Raw genomic sequence first — 21336 nt, forward strand, 5'->3', positions numbered from 1 at the left:
TGGCACATTTCTTGGTAGAGGAGGTTTAAACATTGAATCTTTCACATAACCCCGCAGAAAGAAATCGCATGGGGTTAAGTCGGGAGAGCTTGGAGGCCATGACATGAATTGCTGACCATGATCTCCACCACGACCGATCCATCGGTTTTCCAATCTCCTGTTTAAGAAATGCTGAACATCATGATGGAAGTGCGGTGGAGCACCATCCTGTTGAAAGATGAAGTCAGCGCTGTCGGTCTCCAGTTGTGGCATGAGCCAATTTTCCACCATGTCCAGATACACGTGTCCTGTAACGTTTTTTTCGCAAAAGAAAAAGGGGCCGTAAACTTTAAACTGTGAGATTGCACAAAACACGTTAACTTTTGGTGAATTGCGAATTTGCTGCACGAATGCGAGAGGATTCTCTACCGCCCAGATTCGTACATTGTGTCTGTTCACTTCACCGTTAAGAACAAATCTTGCTTCATCAATGAAAACAAGTTTCGCACTGAACGCATCCTCTTCCATGAGCTGTTGCAACTGCGCCGATAATTCAAAGCGTTTGACTTTGTCATCGGGTGTCAGGGCTTGTAGCAATTGAAAATGGTAAGGCTTCTGCTTTAGCCTTTTCCGTAAGATTTTCCAAACCGTCGGCTGTGGTACGTTTAGCTCCCTGCTTGCTTTATTCGTCGACTTCTGCGGGCTACGCGTGAAACTTGCCTGCACGCATTCAACCGCTTCTTCGCTCACTGCAGGCCGACCCATTGATTTCCCCTTACAGAGGCATCCAGAAGCTTTAAACTGCGCATACCATCACCATCACTGAATGGAGTTAGCAGTTGGTGGATCTTTGTTGAACTTTGTCCTGAAGTATCGTTGCACTGTTATGACTGACTGATGTGAGTGCATTTCAAGCACGACATACGCTTTCTCAGCTCCTGTCGCCATTTTGTCTCACTGCACTCCCGAGTGCTCTGGCGGCAGAAACCTGAAGTGCGGCTTCAGCCGAACAAAATTTTATGAGTTTTTCTACGTATCTGTAGTGTGTCGTGACCATATGTCAATGAATGGAGCTACAGTGAATTTATGAAATCGCTTCAATCATTTGTAATAGCCCTGTATAATGAAAGAGTATTTTCTTCACATACAGTGAGCTAGATTGTATGTGAAATTTTTCATTACATCATCGTGTATGAGAAGAGTATTCAAGCAAACACAAGTGTTTGTAGATGAGAAGCAAGATGGAGAGGAAAGAAAAGCAGAGAAGCGAGTACACACTGACAAATGTGCTAGAGCTCAACTACAGAGAATACAAGAAAATGATAAAAAGTTACCAATACAGCAGAAGAAAGGGGAATGCTGAAAATCTCAGAAGAGTCAGAGAAAATAAGGGGAAGAAGAGAGAGATTTTGAGGAAAATAAGAAATCCCAATCAGTAAAGGGTCTGGTGGTTGGATCAGTAATATTCCAGGCTAATAACCTAGTGTTATTTTGAGAATTCGAGAATGACCTTAGATTTCCTTCTCTCTACAATTTACAATTTCAAATCACAAAATGGAAAGTTCACACAATGGATGCACTACCCAGGTGGTAACTCTGGTGAGGAATCCACAATTACATCTGGTAATGCATTGGGACCTATGGCTCTGGGCAGTCCCAACATTTGAGGTGATGAAGAGATGGACTATAGTGAAAAGTCTTCTAAGTAAAAGTTCAAAAAGAAGTACTACTTTGGAACATTAAATGTAATATTTCTACAGAAGAACCATAGGCAAATCTTAGCAGTGCAAGAAATGAGATTCTTAGATGAGAATGTAGTTGAACACAACATTATAAAATTTGTAATGGGAAACCAGCAGTAAGAATAATGGAAAACATGCCAATGTTTGGAACAGAAATTTATGTAAGAAAAAAAAATAGTAGATAGTATGAGAATGTACATCAGAATTAGGCCCATCCAGTACCTCACAGAGGAAATAGAATATAGCATTCTCAGTTGTTAAATGACTTCCAAAGGCAAACTGTACATTTGATAGCAAATCGTGTGATATAAAATAATCAATTATCCTTACATACACAGCCTTTCCAATAACTTTTGCAAACACTGATGGCATAGAAATGGGTCTAAAATTATCTACATTATCCCTTTTTATAAAGCAGCTTTACTGCTGAGTGCTTTAATTGCTCAGGAAACTGACCATTCCTAAAGGAAAAATTACAGATATGGCTAAATTCAAGGCTAACTTGTGCAGCACAGTACTTTAATATTCTGCTAGACACTCCATCATAACCATGAGAGTCCTTAGTCTTCAGTGATTTAATTATGACTCAATCTCCCTCTTACCTGTATCACAGAGGAGTATTTCAGACATCAATCTCGAAAAGGCATTTGCCGAGAAAGTTATATGATTTTTTGTAGAAACTAAATTTTTATTTAATTCACCAGCAATGCTCAGAAAATGATTGTTAAATACTGTACATATATCCGATTTATCAGTAACAGAAATATTTTTACTGTGAACTGACTTTGTATCATCGATCTTGTGCTGCTGACCAGACACATCCTTCACAACTGACCATATGGTTTTAATTTTATCCTGCGAATTAACTATTCTGTTTGCATACCACATACTCTTTTCCTTCGTAATAACATTTTTAAGCACCTTACAATACTGTTTGTAATGGGCTACTGTAACTTGAATGTGACTACTTCTAACATTTTGATATAATTCCCACTTTGTTCTACAATATCTTATCCCACTAGTTAGCCTATTACTGCTAATACCCCGTTTAGAACATTCTAATGGAAAGCATCTCTCAAAGCACATGAGAAATGTGTTAATGAAAGCATTCTATTTATCTTCTATGTTTTTGGCACTATAAACATCCTGCCACTCTTGTTCCTTGACCTTCTGCTCAGTACTTTCACTGTTTCTGTAATGAGGAAAAGTTCAAACTTTTTACATACATAATTTATGTAAAATGAATGTTCAAGTGAAGGTAAGATAAAATACCAGCAAAAATTAACTTATTAATTATAAATAATAATAAAAAATTGATTCCAGTACCCTAATGTACACCATCTCATAACTCAATTATAAAACTCAAACTAACTCATGGATTATGCCATCTTTGAAAATGTCTGTCTGTATTATTATTTTTATTAACTTGATTGGCAACACTGGGCTACTTGAGTCATTTCACATTCAATTTCTTTTTGAAGGTTGTACAGCTTGATTCTTGCTGCCCACCCAGTACCATTTCATTAATTTTGATTATGATTTTTCTCAATTAACGTGCAATCTCTGTAGCCCTTCTGTGACTCATTTCTGTTGAAAATGCATGGTTGTTAAGAAGAATATTATTTTTTTACTATTGTTCTCTGTATGCGTTTTTTTGAGTCCAATTGCTTTCAGATATTGTTGAATTTTTCAGATCTATTGTCCTCCTGCCTTCTTTCTAACATTTCTCATCACATCTACATCTACATCTACATCCATACTCCGCAAGCCACCTGACGGTGTGTGGCGGAGGGTACCCTGAGTACCTCTATCGGTTCTCCCTTCTATTCCAGTCTCGTATTGTTCATGGAAAGAAGGATTGTCGGTATGTTTCTGTGTGGGCTCTAATCTCTCTGATTTTACCCTCATGGTCTCTTCGCGAGATATACGTAGGAGGGAGCAATATACTGCTTGACTCTTCGGTGAAGGTATGTTCTCGAAACTTTAACAAAAGCCCGTACCGAGCTACTGAGCGTCTCTCCTGCAGAGTCTTCCACTGGAGTTTATCTATCATCTCCGTAACGCTTTCGCGATTACTAAATGATCTTGTAACAAAGTGCGCTGCTCTCCGTTGGATCCTCTCTATCTCTTCTATCAACCCTATCTGGTACGGATCCCACACTGTTGAGCAGTATTCAAGCAGTTGGCGAACAAGCGTACTGTAACCTACTTCCATTGTTTTCGGATTGCATTTCCTTAGGATTCTTCCAATGAATCTCAGTCTGGCATCTGCTTTACCGACGATCAACTTTATATGATCATTCCATTTTAAATCACTTCTAATGCGTGATAATTTATGGAATTAACTGCTTCCAGTTGCTGACCTACTATTTTGTAGCTAAATGACAAGGGATCTATCTTTCTATGTATTCGCAGCACATTAAACTTTTCTACATTGAGATTGAATTGCCATTCCCTGCAACATGCGTCAATTCACTGCAGATCCTCCTGTATTTAAGTACAATTTTCCATTGTTACAACCTCTCGATACACCACAGCATGATCTGCAAAAAGCCTCAGTGAACTTCCGATACCATCCACAAGGTCATTTATGTATATTGTGAATTGCAACGGTCCTATGACACTCCCCTGCAGCACACCTGAAATCACTCTCACTTCGGAAGACTTCTCTCCATTGAGAATGACATGCTGCGTTCTGTTATCTAGGAACTCTTCAATCCAATCACACAATTGGTGTGATAGTCCATATGCTCTTACTTTGTTCATTAAACGACTGTGGGGAACTGTATCGAACGCCTTGCAGAAGTCAAGAAACACGGCATCTACCTGTGAACCCGTGTCTATGGCCCTCTGCGTCTTCTGGACGAATAGCGTGAGCTGGGTTTCACACGACCGTCTTTTTCGAAACCCCTGCTGATTTTTACAGAGTAGATTTCTAGTCTCCAGAAAAGTCATTATACTCGAACATAATAAGTGTTCCAAAATTCTGCAACTGTTCGACATCCCTTCTTGAAAACGGGGATGTCCTGTGCCCTTTTCCAATCCTTTGGAATGCTACGCTCTTCTAGAGCGTACCTACGGTACACCGCTGCAAGAAGGGGGGCAAGTTCCTTCGCGTACTCTGTGTAAACTCCAACTGGTATCCCATCAGGTCCAGCAGCCTTTCCTCTTTTGAGCGATTTTAATTGTTTCTCTATCCCTCTGTCATCTATTTCGATATCTACCATTTTGTCATCTGTGCGACAATCTAGAGAAGGAAGTACAGTGCAGTCTTCCTCTGTGAAACAGCTTTGGAAAAAGACATTTAGTATTTCGGCCTTTAGTCTGTCATCCTCTGTTTCAGTACCATTTTGGTCACAGAGTGTCTGGACATTTTGTTTTGATCCACCTACCGCTTTGACATAAGACCAAAATTTCTTAGGATTTTCTGCCAAGTCAGTACACAGAACTTTACTTTCAAATTCATTGAACGCCTCTCGCATAGCCCTCCTGACACTACATTTCGCTTCGCGTAATTTTTGTTTGTCAGCAAGGCTTTGGCTATGTTTATGTTTGCAGTGAAGTTCCCTTTGCTTCCGCAGCAGTTTCCTAACTCGGTTGTTGTACCAAGGTGGCTCTTTCCCATCTCTTACGATCTTGCTTGGCACATACTCATTTAACACATATTGTACGATGGTTCTGAACTTTGTTCACTGATCCTCATCTTTAACTGTACTTGAGATAAAACTTTTGTGTTGAGCTGTCAGGTACTCTGTAATCTGCTTTTTGTCACTTTTGCTAAACAGAAAAATCTTCCTACCTTTATTAATATTTCTATTTACGGCTGAAATCATCGATGCAGTAACCGCTTTATGATCGCTGATTCCCTGTTCTGCGTTAACTGTTTCAAATAGTTTGGGGCTGTTTGTCACCATAAGGTCTAATATGTTATCGCCACGAGTCGGCTCTCTGTTTAACTGCTCAAGGTAGTTTTCAGATAAAGCACTTAAAAAAATTTCACTGGATTCTTTGTCCCTGCCACCCGTTATGAACGTTTGAGTCTCCCAGTCTATATCCGCCAAATTAAAATCTCCACCCAGAACTATAACATGGTGGGGAAATCTACTCAAAATATTTTCCAAATTATCCTTCAGGTGTTCAGCCACAATAGCTGCTGAGCCAGGGGGCCTATAGAGACATCCAATTACCATGTCTGAGCCTGCTTTAACAGTGACCTTCACCCAAATTATTTCACATTTTGGATCTCCGTCAATTTCCTTCGATACTATTGTGCTTCTTATCACTATAAACACGCCTCCCCCTTCACTGTCCAGCCTGTCTCTGCGGTATACATTCCAATCTGAGTTTATGATTTCATTACTGTTGACGTCTGGTTTCAGCCAACTTTCTGTCACTATATATGGGCATTGTGACCGTTTATTAATGAGAGCAGTTCTGGGAACTTTCTATAGATGCTCCTGCAGTTTACTATTAGCACATTAATACTGTTATTCTCTGTTGCATTTTGCCTACTCCTACTCTGCCGCGTCTCAGGAGGCATCTTGTCGGGCCTAGGGAGGGAATTCTCTAACCTAAAAAACCCCCATGTGCACTCCACACGTACTTCGCTACCCTTGTAGCCGCTTCCGGCGTGTAGTGCACGCCTGACCTATTCAGGGGGACCCTACATTTCTCCACCCGATAGCGGAGGTCGAGAAATTTGCACCCGAGATTTCCGCAGAATCGTCTGAGCCTCTGGTTCAAGCCTCCCACTCGGCTCCAAACCAGAGGACCGCGATGGGTTCTGGGAACGATACTACAAATAGTTAGCTCTGATTCCACTCCGCGAGCGAGGCTTTCCGCCTTCACCAATTCCGCCAACCACCTGTACGAACTGAGGATGACCTCTGAACCCAGACGGCAGGAGTCATTGGTGCAGACATGAGCAACAATTTGCAGTCAGGTGCACCAAGTGCTCTCTATTGCCGCTGGCAGGGCCTCCTCCACATCTCAGATGAGACCCCCCAGCAAGCAGACAGAGTGAACACTGGCCTTCTTCCCCGACCTTTCCGCTATTTCCCTAAGGGGCTCCATCACCTGCCTAACGTTGGAGCTCCCAATAACTAATAAACCCCTCCCCCCATGTGCCTGCTCGGACCTTGCTGAAAGAGTAGCCACATGTCCACTCACAGGCAGAGCGGGCGATGCCACACAGCCAGCCTCCACATTTACCCTCCACCTTGTGCGCCGTGAACGCCGCTGAACCCGCCACTCCCCTTGGGGAGAGTGTATTCAAAACAAACACTAGCACTACTGGCACTAGCACTATGGTTGACTAAAGGGACTCTCTCTGACTGTATTCAAAACAAACACGAAATCTATGGAACACTATTACTAGCACTCGAAAATTAAAGCTTCATAAAAGCAAAAAAACATGAAAGAAGAAGTGAAAAGTAAGAAAAATACAGTTAATACTTAAATTACGGTAGCTTGCTGCACAGCAGACGTGAAGCGGACGGCAGTTATGACGACAGACATTGTAAAATGCTGTTTCCTTGGATGTATAGGATGATGAAGAAATAGGTGATTTTTTTCTTCTTTTGTCAATCTCTCTACAGATGGTTTCATTGGAGATAATTATCCAGAGTTCTTCAACATGGAATTTTTCATTTGTGCAAGTTCTGGTGATTCTTCTTTCAGTTTTGAGGAGCTGAGCAGTTCCTCTTTCAATACAGGGTGATTATAATGAAAGTTAAACTTTAAAACCACTGTAGAAATAACACCACTGGTCATAATGTCAAATTGCAACGGAATATTATCAGAGAAGGGGGAAGAGGTATGGCAGAAGAAAAATAAATATTTACAAAATGTAGTGATAGATGGTGCTGTAAGCATCATAACTTAATAGTGTCAACTACAAATGACAAATTAATCGTACAGCTATGCCTATGGTGTACGTTTGACATTTAACAAACTGTGCTACTCAATGTGTATGGGTGTACAGATGTGATACTGTTAGTTACATAAGCCCATCCACCATGGCAAGGTCATATCACATCGGATGGGAAAAATCGGTTTTTAATTGTCCTGAGGCCAAAAACTGCATAAAAAGCATCAATCACATCAGTTTTTAATTGTCCTGAGGCCAAAAACTGTATAAAAAGCCTCAATCAAAGTCAAATTGGATTATTAATTTCTGTGTAACTGGCTCAAAACATGTTCAATATACTGTTTATCATTTTCTTCAACAAGTTGAAATCGAGAAACAGCATGTTCCAAAACTGATCAAAGTGTTTCCAGCGTCACATTCAGAATGTTTTACACAATACATGCCTTCAATGCAGCTAAGTTTGCAGTCAGAACACTGAACACAACATCTTTCAGATAGTCCCACAGCCAGAAATCACACAGATTAAGATCAGCTGATTGGGATGGCCAGGCTGTAGGGAAATGGCGGCTAATAATTCTAGCATTTCCAAAATGGCACTTCAGCAGTTGCTTAACTGGATTTGCAATGTGTGGAAGTGTGCCATCTTGCATAAAAATGATCCCATCCACACATTCACGCAGTTGGAGAGCTGGAATGATGTGGTTGTGCAAAAGACACACATAACATTTACCAGTTACAGTACAGGTAACAGGACCGGAAGCACCTACCTCTTCAAAAAAATATTGCCCTATGATAAATGATGCCATAAACCCACACCACATAGTAACTTTTTCAGGGTGAAGTGGTACTGGTTGATGTACGTGTGGATTTTCCATTGCCCATATTCAACAACTCTGTGTCTTGACATACCCTGTCACATGGAAGTGGGCTTCTTCTGTCCACAAAATCTTCCATGGCCAATCATTGTCCACTTCCATACAAGCAAGAAATTCTAAAGCAAAGGTCTCTCTTGCTGGGAGTTCAACAGGAAGCGACTCGTGCACATGGGTAATTTTGAATGGATAGCAAAGAATTGTGTTTTGTAGGATTTTACGCGCTGTTCTCATGGGTATGTCCAACATTTGAGCAATTCTCTATGCAGTACATGTTTGCACACCACCAATCATCTCCTCTTGCATTGCTGTGGCCACTGCTTTCACTGATGTCGAATCAATTCGTTTCCTCCCTTTACCAGGTTGCACGCCAAAAGAACCTGTCTTTTCAAATTTCTGAATCATTTTCACCAAACCCAAGGCAGTCATCATACCAACACCTTTTTTCAAACCTTTCAGTGTCTGGAACTTCTGGAGAGTGATGTGTGCACAGTCATCATTCTTGTAACACAGCTTTACAAGCAGAGCACGATCCTGCATTGGGACCGTCATGGTGAACGTCGCAGATGCGAAAGGAGGAAAAGCCATGTACCTGGCATGTTTATACCAACTTCAATCAGTCATGCGCATGACAGGTGTTGTTTTCATTTATGTATTCTGACACATACAGCACCTTCTATTGATCAATTTTCACGCTATTTTTTTTCTGCCATACGTTTTCCCCCTTCTCCGATAATATTCCATTGCAATTTGACATTATTCTGGCCAGTGGTGTTATTTCTACAATGTGTTGAAAGTTTAACTTTAATTATAATTGCCCTGTACATTAACTATGTTGTATATTGATAATTTTTCCTAGACATTTAAACTGTAGAACCATGTAAATATTTTCGATTGTTTATGAAGACTTCACTGGGTGTGATCTCACTTTTCTTGAATAATACTTATAATTCTGTTTTTTATGTGATTCTTTGGAGGCTGGTGATATGGGCATGAATGTCTTCCATGCCAAGATCTAGGGGAGCTAAATCACTTAGAGACACCAGGCAGTTTGTTCTTATTGAGAGTTTTGCTCCAGCTTTCCTTTTAGTTGTGTTTTCTTTTTTGCTGAATTCTCAAGATGTAATGGAGCACTACATTCAAAACCAATGTGGATTAACTATCACCTTGTCTAAGACCAGTGTTTATTGTGAATGCTTTTGACATTTTTTCCCTGTACAGCATGGAATTTGTGTTTGTCAAAGTTAGTTTGTTGATTTCTATTACTTTGAAATGAAAACTGTATGATCTGATGATTTTTAAATGTATGGATCTATGAATACTATCATGCACTTTTTTAAAATATATGACGGAAATAAAGTGCTAATGGTTTCTATACTTGAAATGTTTTGTTATTAGTTTCACACTGAGAATTTGGTCTGGTCAGCTTTTGTGTGGGCAAACTCATCCTTAGTATTATCTAAATTGTGGTTCCAGAGTGTTTTTACTCTTTCTGTAAATTAGATATGAAAAAAAAAATCGTATGTGAAGCCCAGAAGGGTTATTCCTTTGTAATTATCTGGGTTGATTTCATCCCATTTTTAAAAAATGAACGGATTATTCACATGATTCAGTGCTCTGGAATTTTCTCTGTAATCCACATTTTGACTACCTGTTGGTAGAGATTTATGACTACAGGTTTTCCTGCATTTCTCCAGGTTTCTAGACAGATTATGTCCTCACTGCATGGATTCTAAATTCTCAGTTCTCTGACTGTGAGTTCTATTTGGTTATGGTTGGAGGGTCTACTTGAACAGGGATGATTAAAATAGATATGCTAGTATTTAATCAAAATATTTCAGGCAGGCCATCACAATTTAAAAAGTTTGTTGAATGTATCTATGAAGGTCTCTGCAGTTTCCTGATTACTACTTGCTAACTTTCCTGATTTGTCCTTCGGCATTAATGTTGGGGTTACCACTTTTTGAGATATATGCCAAAAGTTTTGTGGTAATCTCACAGTTGCCTTTTCTTGAAATTTTTTTCATCATTTCTGGGGATTTTCAATATGTTAACATTTTGATTAACTGATGATTTAGTGGGGTGAATTCCTTTATTGTATTAGACTTAAATTTGATTTCTCTGACTTTCAGTCTTTTTGTTTTATCCAAACTTTGTGCCTTCTCTCTACTGCCTATTTACATTCTTCTTCTTCTGCTGTCAATATATTAATAGTCAGTTCTTGTGATTTGGTGCTGATGGACTCTTTCCCATGTGGTTGTACTTCATAATTTTCATTAATTTGTTGTTTTTGTTAATTTCATTTGATTGAATTTTCTTCTATTTTCTGATGGATGTTTATCTGTATCAAAGGGTTGAATTTTATTTTAATCTTTACAATGTAGGGGTCAGTCCTGTCTACTGCCCTAAGGACTTTAACATTCAGAGTTTCTTGATGATTTGTATCCATGCAGACATGGTGTAGCTGTAATTTGCCTTTTGTGATGTTTGGATTTATTTATTTTTATTTGGTCTATGTCTTATGTAATATCCCACATATGATTCCTACAGACAGATGTTTCCAGGCTTCAATTTATGCAGTTTCGTTTTAATGCATGTTGATTTTGATACAGGTTTGTGATTCCTGCAAATTCAGTAAAGTTTATGGTACACAATTCATGACCGTGTGGCTACATTTTGCTGGCTGCATACACAGTGCTGAGAATGTAGCTGACTTCACAACAGATATTGTCAATGAATAGTTTAATAATGTAATTTTTAGTGTAAGTCAATATGTTCACCTTTCATCTATTTTCTAAAAGCAATAAAGCCCCCATTGGATCTGTTATACCCCTAATACTCAATCCAGATATGCATATATGGAAAATAAAGAGACTTGAAATAATCCACTTTGTCAGTTTCTGATAATTGTTACCGAAACTGTACCATGTTCTGCAACACAGGACATTGTCATAAGTAAGAAAATTAATTTATATAATTTTCCTTCTCATCTGAAACAGTAAGTCTCCCTGACCTGCACTTCTGGGTGACATTCCCAAAATCAACCCCTTTTTTCTAGACCTCTCTAGTAGTTTTCTTTCACCCCTCTTCCTTCCCCTTCAATCCTTATACCTGCAGTAGGAACCACTGGCTCCAAAAACTTGCCAATTACAACCATCTTTTATGTGTGCCTTCTGCCGTCACTTGGTGAGTAGATTTCTTTATCTATCCAATTGAATAATTTTGTCAATAACTTTTCACTGGTGTGATGTTACATGGTAATGCTGTTTCAGGTCAGGAACATGACAGCCCCGTGTGTTTTTATTAGCAAAGACAAGATCCTGTTATTAGCCAGCAGTGGGGTATATAAAATCACCTGTTCTGATTGTGACAAATTTTACATTGGTCAGTCAGGGAGAGATATATCAACTAGGCTGGCTGAACATTAATGCAGCTGGAGGTTGCAGAATTCAGACTCTGCATTTGCTGAGCATGTACTGAGTGAGGCTCACAACTACCATCCAGTGTCACATGTACTTCACTTAGCAAACAAAGGCCATAAACTCAACCTGCTGGAAGTTCTGGAAATTAACAAACATCTTGCTTATAGTCCAGATCTCATCCTAAATGACCAGACACAGATCAACACTTCCCCTCTCCTAAACTTCATATAATCATCTCTGTTGTTCATTACTTCCTACACTCTCTCTTCCTTCATATTCTCATTTTCCTGTATTCGTTAAGTTGTTTTGTTTTGTTGAAGTTGTCTTTGTATTTCATATAGACTGTAGTTTCAATAGTTAAGGCTTTCTTTTAACTGGTGCTTGTATTACTGTCCATGTTTAACACCCCTTGTAGTTGTCATACCAAATACTATTCATATTTTACTTTGTTAATTTATTTCATGAAAACTGTTACACATACACTGCTTTGATTATAATGATAATGTTAAAATGCAGTATCACCACACTCTCAAACTATAGGTTCTCTCAAACACCTCCATTTTCCTGCATTTATTTATTTCTGTTTATCTTATTGATATTGCTTAAGTTCCTCATGTATTCTGTAGTTACATTGATAATTGTCTCTTCTATTAATTGGGTTTGTGCATCACTCTCTCTGTTTCATACGTCCTGATGTAGCCTTGTCTAATACTAATTTTATTTTATTAGTTTTGTTTATTAATAGAAACTGTTATGTAGGCATGCTATTCCTATTTTGTGCTAAAGGTTTTCTTGTCTACTCCACTGTTATTTATGTACTGTTCAATTTTTACATTTTTCATTGGAAAGATGTTACTTACTGTATGTTTCTACTTCAGTCTAGATGTGTTACTTCTCTTCCAATTTTGTTTGCAAACCTTTTAACTTCTTTGGTGATAATACTCAGTAAATGTCTGAAGATGGCCTTGTAAGCCGAAAACAGGTTAACAATAAAAGTAATATTGTAGAACAAAAGCAAACTGGTGCTTTTCATTTATTAATTTAATTTTTCTTATTTAGTTCTACCATAACTGAGGCAGTGAAATCATACTTTCTTTCTCTGAAAAGAAGTCTTTAAAAACCCATAGTAAGCTCTTTTGAAGTTTGTTTTCCAAAAGTGGTTGTGCTGCTGAACATCATTGTGTATCAACATGCATTTTTGAGAATTTCTGGAAACTAGCATCATCCTTTGCATAATCAATGAGTAATTTAAGCAAATTGCAGGCTGTGATTTAGTTACTGTAGCAGATTTTTCTATCTAACGTATTGTGTCACATGTAATTTTCCCTGAAAGAGGAGTGTCCCAATACATTATCTGCATTTATTGTAAATTAACTCTGTATTTGAGTTTGCTAAGAGCTTAATTAAAATTAAAAGATTTTAGGAAACTAGTCATTTTTACCACAGGTTTTGTGTTGCTTTAATAGAAATCTCGCTTCGTGTATTTGCTTCAATTCTTATAGGGCATTAACACATTTTTAGCTCAACAGATTAAATGATAATAAGTGGCTTTATTTAATGTTATTTGTTTACAACCTTGTAGTACACTGTACCATCCAGAATGCAATCCACTGTGAATGCTATTCTTGAACACAGTATGAGCTGGTTGACATTCGTAAGCAGCTGGAAACCGCCATAACTACAGTCAAACAATTGGCAGCTGCTGCCAATCAGTGTATAGGAAGAGCTCCCAAGAGCCATTTACCTGTGATACCTGTACCAGAGGTACATCAAGTACTGTTCTCTCCTGTGGATCCCGTCTCCTCTGCAGAAAGTACAGGATCTGTCATTACTTGTTCACTTGGCAGCAAATGATGTGTCAGTGGTAAATCAAGGCATCTTGTACAGAGGAGATTGGGACCAAGAAGGACCCAGGGTGTTGTGCCCAGTCCCATTAGCCAACAAGTTTGATGTGCTGTCTTTCACTGAAACTCAAACTGAGCCAGTGGGGCTCACCTCTTATGTGTTCGGGAAACCTTTTTTGACCAGTCTCAGGAGGAAGCAAAAGCAAAAGGGTAAGGAGTCTATTAATTGTCGGCAGTTCAGACTTACAATGAATGATGGAACCCTTTAGGAAAATGACAGCCAGGGTCAGGAAAGGACACCAAGTGTAGTCCTTGTGTATGCCTGGGGGCCTCATTTGACATGTTGATGAGGCTATACCCGCAGCCATTGAGGAAAGAGGGTGCTAGCAACTGCAGATTGTGGTGCACATTGGAAAAAATGATGTCTATTATCTATGCTCCAAGATCATTCTTGGGTCATTACAGGGTCTGGCAGAGAAGGTCGAGAAGACCAGCCTTGCACTAGAAGTTTCAATGAAGCTCACAGTTTGCAGTACTCTCTCCAAAACTGATTGTGGCCCTTTGGTTCTGAGTTGAGTGAAAGGGCTGAACCAGAGGCTTCAAAGGTTGTGTAAAAAGATATGCTGTGACTTCCTGAAATTGCACAATAGGGTTGAGAACTCTAGGGTCCCTCTAAATGGGTCAGGTGCACAATATATATCAGAGGCTGCTACTCAGGTAGCTGACTTTGTGTGGGGTGCACATAGGGTTTTTTTTTTTAGTTTAGGTAATTCTCCAACCAATCCAGATAACAATAACTGTAGGAAACCCAGAAGTATCAGTGTAAGATTGAGAGAAATGCCTCCAACACAGGAAGGTATTAAAATCCTAATGGTAAACTATGGAAGCATTCATAACAAAATTCAGTTTAAAGTCCTTATGAAAACCAGTGAAACTCATTTAATATTAGGTACAGAAAACTGACCAAAACCTGAAATTGGTAGCAGTGAGATTTTCAGGGAAAATTTAAGTGTATATCAAAAGGATAGGCAAATGGGAAACTGGGATGGTGTATTTGCTGCAGTAATTGAGGAACTCAGATTCACTGAGGTAGAAATTAAAGTTGCTTGTGAGATTATTTGGGCATGACTCAGTGAGATTGTCTGGGCATGACTCAGTATCAGGGGTGGGCATAAAATGATAACTGGAACCTTCTATCACTACCACTCATCTCCTGATGTAATCAAAAACTTTAGAGGGAATATCAGTTCACTTGTGCATAAGTTCCTCATTGGTGGAGACTTTAATCCTCCAACAATTAACTGGGAAAATCACAGTTTTGTTAGTGGTGGGTATAATAAGACATCCTGTGAAACTTTACTAAATACCTTCTCTGAAAACTACCTAGAACAGATAGTTAGGAACCCCACTCATGATGGAAATATATTGAAACTAAAGGTAACAAATAGACTTGACATCTTTGAGGATGTCTACATCAAAACTGGTAACAATGACCGTGATGTGGTTGTGGCAACAATGATTACTAAAGTACAAAGGACAAATAAAACAAGAAGAAAGATATGTATGTTCAGGAAACTAGATAAAAAACCAGTATTGCCACATCTCAGTGAGGAACTTGAAACATTCAGCACAGGACAGTAGCATGCATGTACAGGAACTGTGTCTCGCGTTTAAAAGAATAGTTGACCATGCAGTGGTTGTATATGTCTCACTAGAACAGTTCATAATGGGAGGGAATCTCCGTGGTATACAGGCATTGCACAGAAACTTGTAAAGAAACAGAGATTACTGCATAATTAGTGTAAAACAAAGCGCAGGACTATAAATACAGAGATGCTGAATGAAACACATTTGGCTGTCAGGAGGGCAGTGTGTGATGCCTTCAATGACTACTGTAGCAGAATATTGTCACGTGATCTTACACAGAACCAAAAGAAATTCTGTTCATCTGTAAAGGCTGTTCATGGCACCAAAGTTAGCAATCAGTCTTTGATGAAAGAGAGTGGAACTGAAATTGAGGGTAGGAAAGCAAAAGCTAAAAAGCTCAAGTTCATTTTCAAATGTTACTTTGCAAAAGAAAACCCAGGAGAATTGCCCCACTTTATTAAATCCTCATACCACTGAAAAGATGGATGGAATAAGTATTAGTGTCAATGATGTTGAGAAACAGCTGATTGTTAAAATTGAACAGAGCTCCAGGGCCTGATGGAATACCTGCCATATTCTATGCTGAATTTGTGGCTGAGTTAGCTCCTCTTCTAACTATAATCTGTTGAAGATCCCTCAAACAAAAAACTGTGCCCAGTTCTTGGAAAAAGGCACAGATCATATGCGGCTACAAGAAGGCTCGTAAAAGTGATCTACAATACTACTGCCCAGTATCCGTGACATCATTTTATTGTAGAATATTAGAACATATTCTGAGCTCAAGCATAATGAGGTATCTTGAACAGGATGACCTCTTCAATATCAAACAGCATGGTTTTTAAAAACATCAGTCATGTGAAACCCAACTTGCAATTTATTCACATGACATACTGAAAGCTCTGGATCAAGACAATCAGGCAGGTTCTGTATTTCTCAATTTCCCAAATCATTTGACTCAGTATCACACCTACACTTATTGTCAAAGGTATGATCATGTGGAGTATCAAGTGAAAGTTGAGACTGGATTGAGGACTTTTTGGTAGGGAGGACGCAGCATGTTATCTAGGATGGAAATCATCATCAGATGTAGAAGTAACTATGGGTGTGCCCCAAGATAGTGTATTGAGACCCTTGCCATTCATGTTGTACATTAGTGGTCGCGCAGTCAATATTAATAGTAAAATCAGACTTTTTGCAGATGATGCAGTTATCTGTAATGAAGTACTACCTGAAAAAAAGCTGCATAAATATTCAGTTAGATCTTGATAAGATTTCAAAGTGTTGCAGAGATTGGCAATTTTCTTTAAATGTTCAGAAATGTAAAATTTTGCACTTCACAAAATGAGAAAAACGTGGTATCCCATGACTATAATACCAATGAATCCCTGTTGGAATTGGCCATCTCATACAAATACCTGGGTGTAAATACTAACAAAGAGATAGAGGGGCTGGCCAGTACTTACCTCAGCTCAGTACAGCCGATAGATACACATAAAACAGAACTGAAAATTTACATTCCTAGCTTTCGGAACTTTGTTCCTTCATCAGGGAGGAGAGAGGGGAAAAAAGGGAAGAAGGGAAAGTGGATTCAGTTACTCACAACCCAGGTTATGAAGCAACAGGGAAAGGTAAACAGGGAGGGTAGCAAGGATGGAGGCATGGACAACCATGCCTCCATCCTTGCTACCCTCCCTGTTTACCTTTCCCTGTTGCTTCATAACCTGGGTTGTGAGTAACTGAATCCACTTTCCCTTCTTCCCTTTTTTCCCCTCTCTCCTCCCTGATGAAGGAACAAAGTTCCGAAAGCTAGGAATGTAAATTTTCAGTTCTGTTTTATGTGTATCTATCGGCTGTACTGAGCTGAGGTAAGTACTGGCCAGCCCCTCTATCTCTTTGTTAGTATTTGTTTCATATCTTATATGAGATTTTCCATTAATCATTTAAATACCTGGGTGTAACACTTTGTAGGGACATGAAATGGAATGATCACATAGGTTCAGTTGTGGTTAAAGAGGCTAGTAGACTTAAGTTTATTGGTAGAATACTTGGGAAGTGCAATGAATCTACAAAGGAGATTGCTTGCAAATCAGTTGTCTGATTGGTTCTACAATATTGCTCAAGTGTGTGGGACCTGTGCCAGATAGGACTTACAGGGTATATTGAATGTATGTGGAGAAGGGCAGCACAAATGGTCACAGGTATGTTTAATCTGTGGGAGAGTGTTATAGAGATACTGAATGACCTAAAGTGACAGACTCTTGAAGATATCCTGAGAAAATCTATTAACAAAGTTTCAAGAACTTGCTTTAAATGATTTCTCTAGGAATATACTACAACCTCACTCACATAGGTATCATGAGGATAAAATTAAAATATATACTGCACACACAGAGGCATTCAAACAATCATTCTTCCTGCGCACCATATGTGACTGGAACATGAAGAGACCCTAATAACTGGTACAATGAAATGTACCCTCCGCATTTATCTCATCGTGGTTTGCAGGATACAGATGTAGATGTATATGTAGATTCATTAATATACATGATAAAGTGGAGCTGTGAATGCTAGAGTGTGACATGATTAATTAAGGCAGTTATTGAAAATCGAGAGTAGTATATTATGCTCAACATCATTTTGTGTTTCAGGAAAGTGTCCTAGACTTGCATCAGAATCAATTTATGCTGAATGTTTCTATGGTGAATCGAGATTCACTTGCGACTGGGCAGTTCTCCCTGGAACAAGAGCAGTTGTGGATTGCAGGTTTTATTATACATCAGGAAATAGACTAAAACAGAATCTGACATGTGGACATAATGGTCGGTGGAATAGTGAAGTCAAGACATGCAATCCAGGTAAAACTACATCAGAGGCTTTGCAGCACATTTCAGTCTAAAATAAGCTAATAGTATAAATATGACAAGGAATTTCCTGGTAGAAGATTATAAACAAGATTGACAACTTGGTAGCTATTAGATGAATCATCCTCTGAGATAAAGTATACAAATGAAGGCATATCAGTTGTTACATGCCATTGACATCTCAGCTCCTTTTCTGTTTGGATATTTGTTACTTTTGCTCGTAAATTATTGTAAAGCTAGTAATTTTTATGATGGTGAAACTAGAAGTGTTTCTGTAGGGCAGGTTACTGTGTAACTACAAATGTGGTGTGGAAATGTGACACTGCGTGAATTCAATAATTTTGAAATAACAAGCATCTGTCAACAGACTGATAAGACACAGAAGAGTTGCTTATTTCTAGAAATAAGGACTGTGAATCACTATTTACTGTCAAGTATATCCAGTTTTGACTATCTAACTGGTTTTGGAACTGCAGCATGTATATTTCAAAATATTCACACATTACACAATGGTCTTTCTTTGTGTACCTAAATCCAAAATTCCTTAAGGCTTGTGGCAGTAATGTGGGAAAGCTTGTTAATGGACTATGTATTTTTCCACTATATGTTTAATTTTTCAGATCCTCTTCAATCAAAAAGAGTAGTTTTCTCTGTAACCTCAGCGTCTCTGGGGAAAATCTCTGTAGTTAGATCCAATTTTTTTATCAACATTCTTATTTATTATGTGCTGAAGTCTTGTACATTTTTCTTCTGCTGTTGAGTGACATGAATAAAATGTAGAGTACTTTGTAGTCTCTACGATTCAGAATTAGTGCCTGCTATTTGAAAAACAAATAATTAGAAGCTGAGACTAGGTAGATTTACCCTGTCCACTTGAAAAATGCAAGTAGATTCTAAAGCGGTTCATACAACCTAAGGGCAAGATAAATCTTGTTTTTCACAGTTTGGCATCTTTTGCCTGTTCAAGACAAATCACAGCTATTTTGTGTCTGCCTTCACCCCTGCCCTCTTCACCCATTGTACTCATAACAACAATAGTTTCATGTTGAGGATCATGATTGATGATATGCATATCATGCTAGTTTTAAGAGCCAGTTATTGAAATGTCTTCCAGTGAAAGTGAAGATGCCAACAAGGACACAGTTAACAAAGCACAGTTTGACAATTTGATATCAGATCACATGATTGTATTACAAAAATCTATAATACCAAACGTAGTGTCAGAAAAGAAGAATCCTTAAAATACTATTGTACAGGAATACTCCCATTGAACTAGCAAACAGTACAGTGTTGCACAGCTTAGTAAACTGTTCACTAATATGAAGAGTCAAATAAAAAAGAAAACTGATCTGAGAAAAACAGGATATAGACCAATTAAACTTGAAGATTGGGAAAAGCATTTCTTAGTATTGTTCTCCCAGGAAAATAATCCTAATTTTAGAGCTATTTCAGGTAGCATCAAGCATGTATCAAATGTTGCTAAAAACTGTGATGCAAATGAAGCTCAGAGAGAAATGTTATACTCAGATGCATGCCCAGCCTGTGCTCCTGTGGCAAGAAACTGAAACCTTAACATATGTTTGACTTGGGGGTGAAAACCATTTTAGCACATTAAATTGAAGAAACAAAAGACTGTCATTATCATGAGTTCAGAGACTTCTATTGTTCAAATAATTGGATTGCAGAACCATCAAATAGAAAACCAAAACAAAAAGCTAGAGAAAATTATAGAGGATAAATCTAGTCAAATGGATTATTAGTATAAAACACAAATATTGTATTATTGAACATCTTGCATCATTATATCTGTAGTGTTGGCAGAAGAGCCAACATCGTGTTGCTAGAGGTGGCCGAAATGCACACGTTTTAACACACGCAGGCTGGCATGAGGTCTGGAAAATGACAAGGAGATTAGAACTTAGAAAAACGGACGCAGATGGTGTAATACTTAACTTTAATCCATAACTGGTGAACATCGCTCTTGATGATACATGAATTACAAGATCAATAGCAAATGATAATGGCGCCTTGCTAGGTCGTAGCAAATGACGTAGCTGAAGGCTATGCTAACTGTCGTCTCGGCAAATGAGAGCGTAATTTGTCAGTGAACCATCGCTAGCAAAGTCAGCTGTACAACTGGGGCGAGTGCTAGGACATCTCTCTAAACCTGCCGTGTGGCGGCGCTCGGTCTGCAATCACTGACAGTGGCGACACGCAGGTCCAACGTATACTAATGGACCGCGGCCGATTTAAAGGCCACCACCTAGCAAGTGTGGTGTCTGGCGGTGACACCACATTATCCTTTTGTCATTGTCTAAAAGAAATAAATAAAAATAAAAATTGTACATTTTTCATGCTGTCCTGTAATTACATGACTTTCAGTTATAATTATGGTGCTTATTACATTTGAATAGTACACAACTAAACAAAGAAGAAACATCTAAATAAATCCAAGGATTTGCTGCTCTTCTGTTCACCATGTATGTTGCTTCCACTGCTTTCCAGCTGTCTGTCAGTAGGCTCGTCTTCAGTAGGGCTCTCACTTTTGTCATTGTCATTATCATAATTATTATCATCTTCTCCTTCTTTTCTTCTTCTGCATCTTTTATGCCCTCAAATGCTACTGAAAGTGACCTTTCAGGTGGTTAGAGATATTGTGTAGTACAGCGTACATTACTATTACTTTTGGGACGCTCTCTAAAGAAAGTCTTACATAATTACCGATGATCTGAAATATTGTTGCTTCAGTTGACCAAAGGCTCTCTTCACTATTGATCTTTCTCTGGCATAGACCAAACTGAATCATCACTGGTCAGCATTTCTTGTTGGCTTAAGCAAAGTGTCTAACCATGGAGATATTCCACACTATGAATCATGAAGCAAGCAAGCATTCCTGTTGTAGCATGAAATTATATTCCTAATTGTGCTGTGTCTCCATATTCTAGCATCATCTATGGTGGCCTGCACATGTATAGAGTTGTAACCTTTGTAATTGATGTATTCATTGCCGTGTACTTCTGGTTTTGTAATTTCTATTTGACTGCAGTGTGAAGCGCCTATAACAGTTGGGAATTGAAATATTTTTTTACCATTCTAGCTT

General features: G+C 38.6%; 1 protein-coding gene across 1 annotated transcript in view; it reads left to right on the forward strand.

Moving 5' to 3' along the window:
- Positions 1 to 21336, forward strand: part of LOC124622700 (modular serine protease-like) — a 215842-nt gene that overhangs the window by 110134 nt on the left and 84372 nt on the right. The window contains exon 6 of the mRNA XM_047148489.1: positions 18024 to 18230. Within this exon, the coding sequence (XP_047004445.1) occupies positions 18024 to 18230 (207 nt within the window). The remainder of the gene's footprint in view (positions 1 to 18023; positions 18231 to 21336) is intronic.

The sequence above is a fragment of the Schistocerca americana genome, chromosome 7 (assembly GCF_021461395.2).
Source record: "Schistocerca americana isolate TAMUIC-IGC-003095 chromosome 7, iqSchAmer2.1, whole genome shotgun sequence".
NCBI lineage: Eukaryota > Metazoa > Arthropoda > Insecta > Orthoptera > Acrididae > Schistocerca > Schistocerca americana.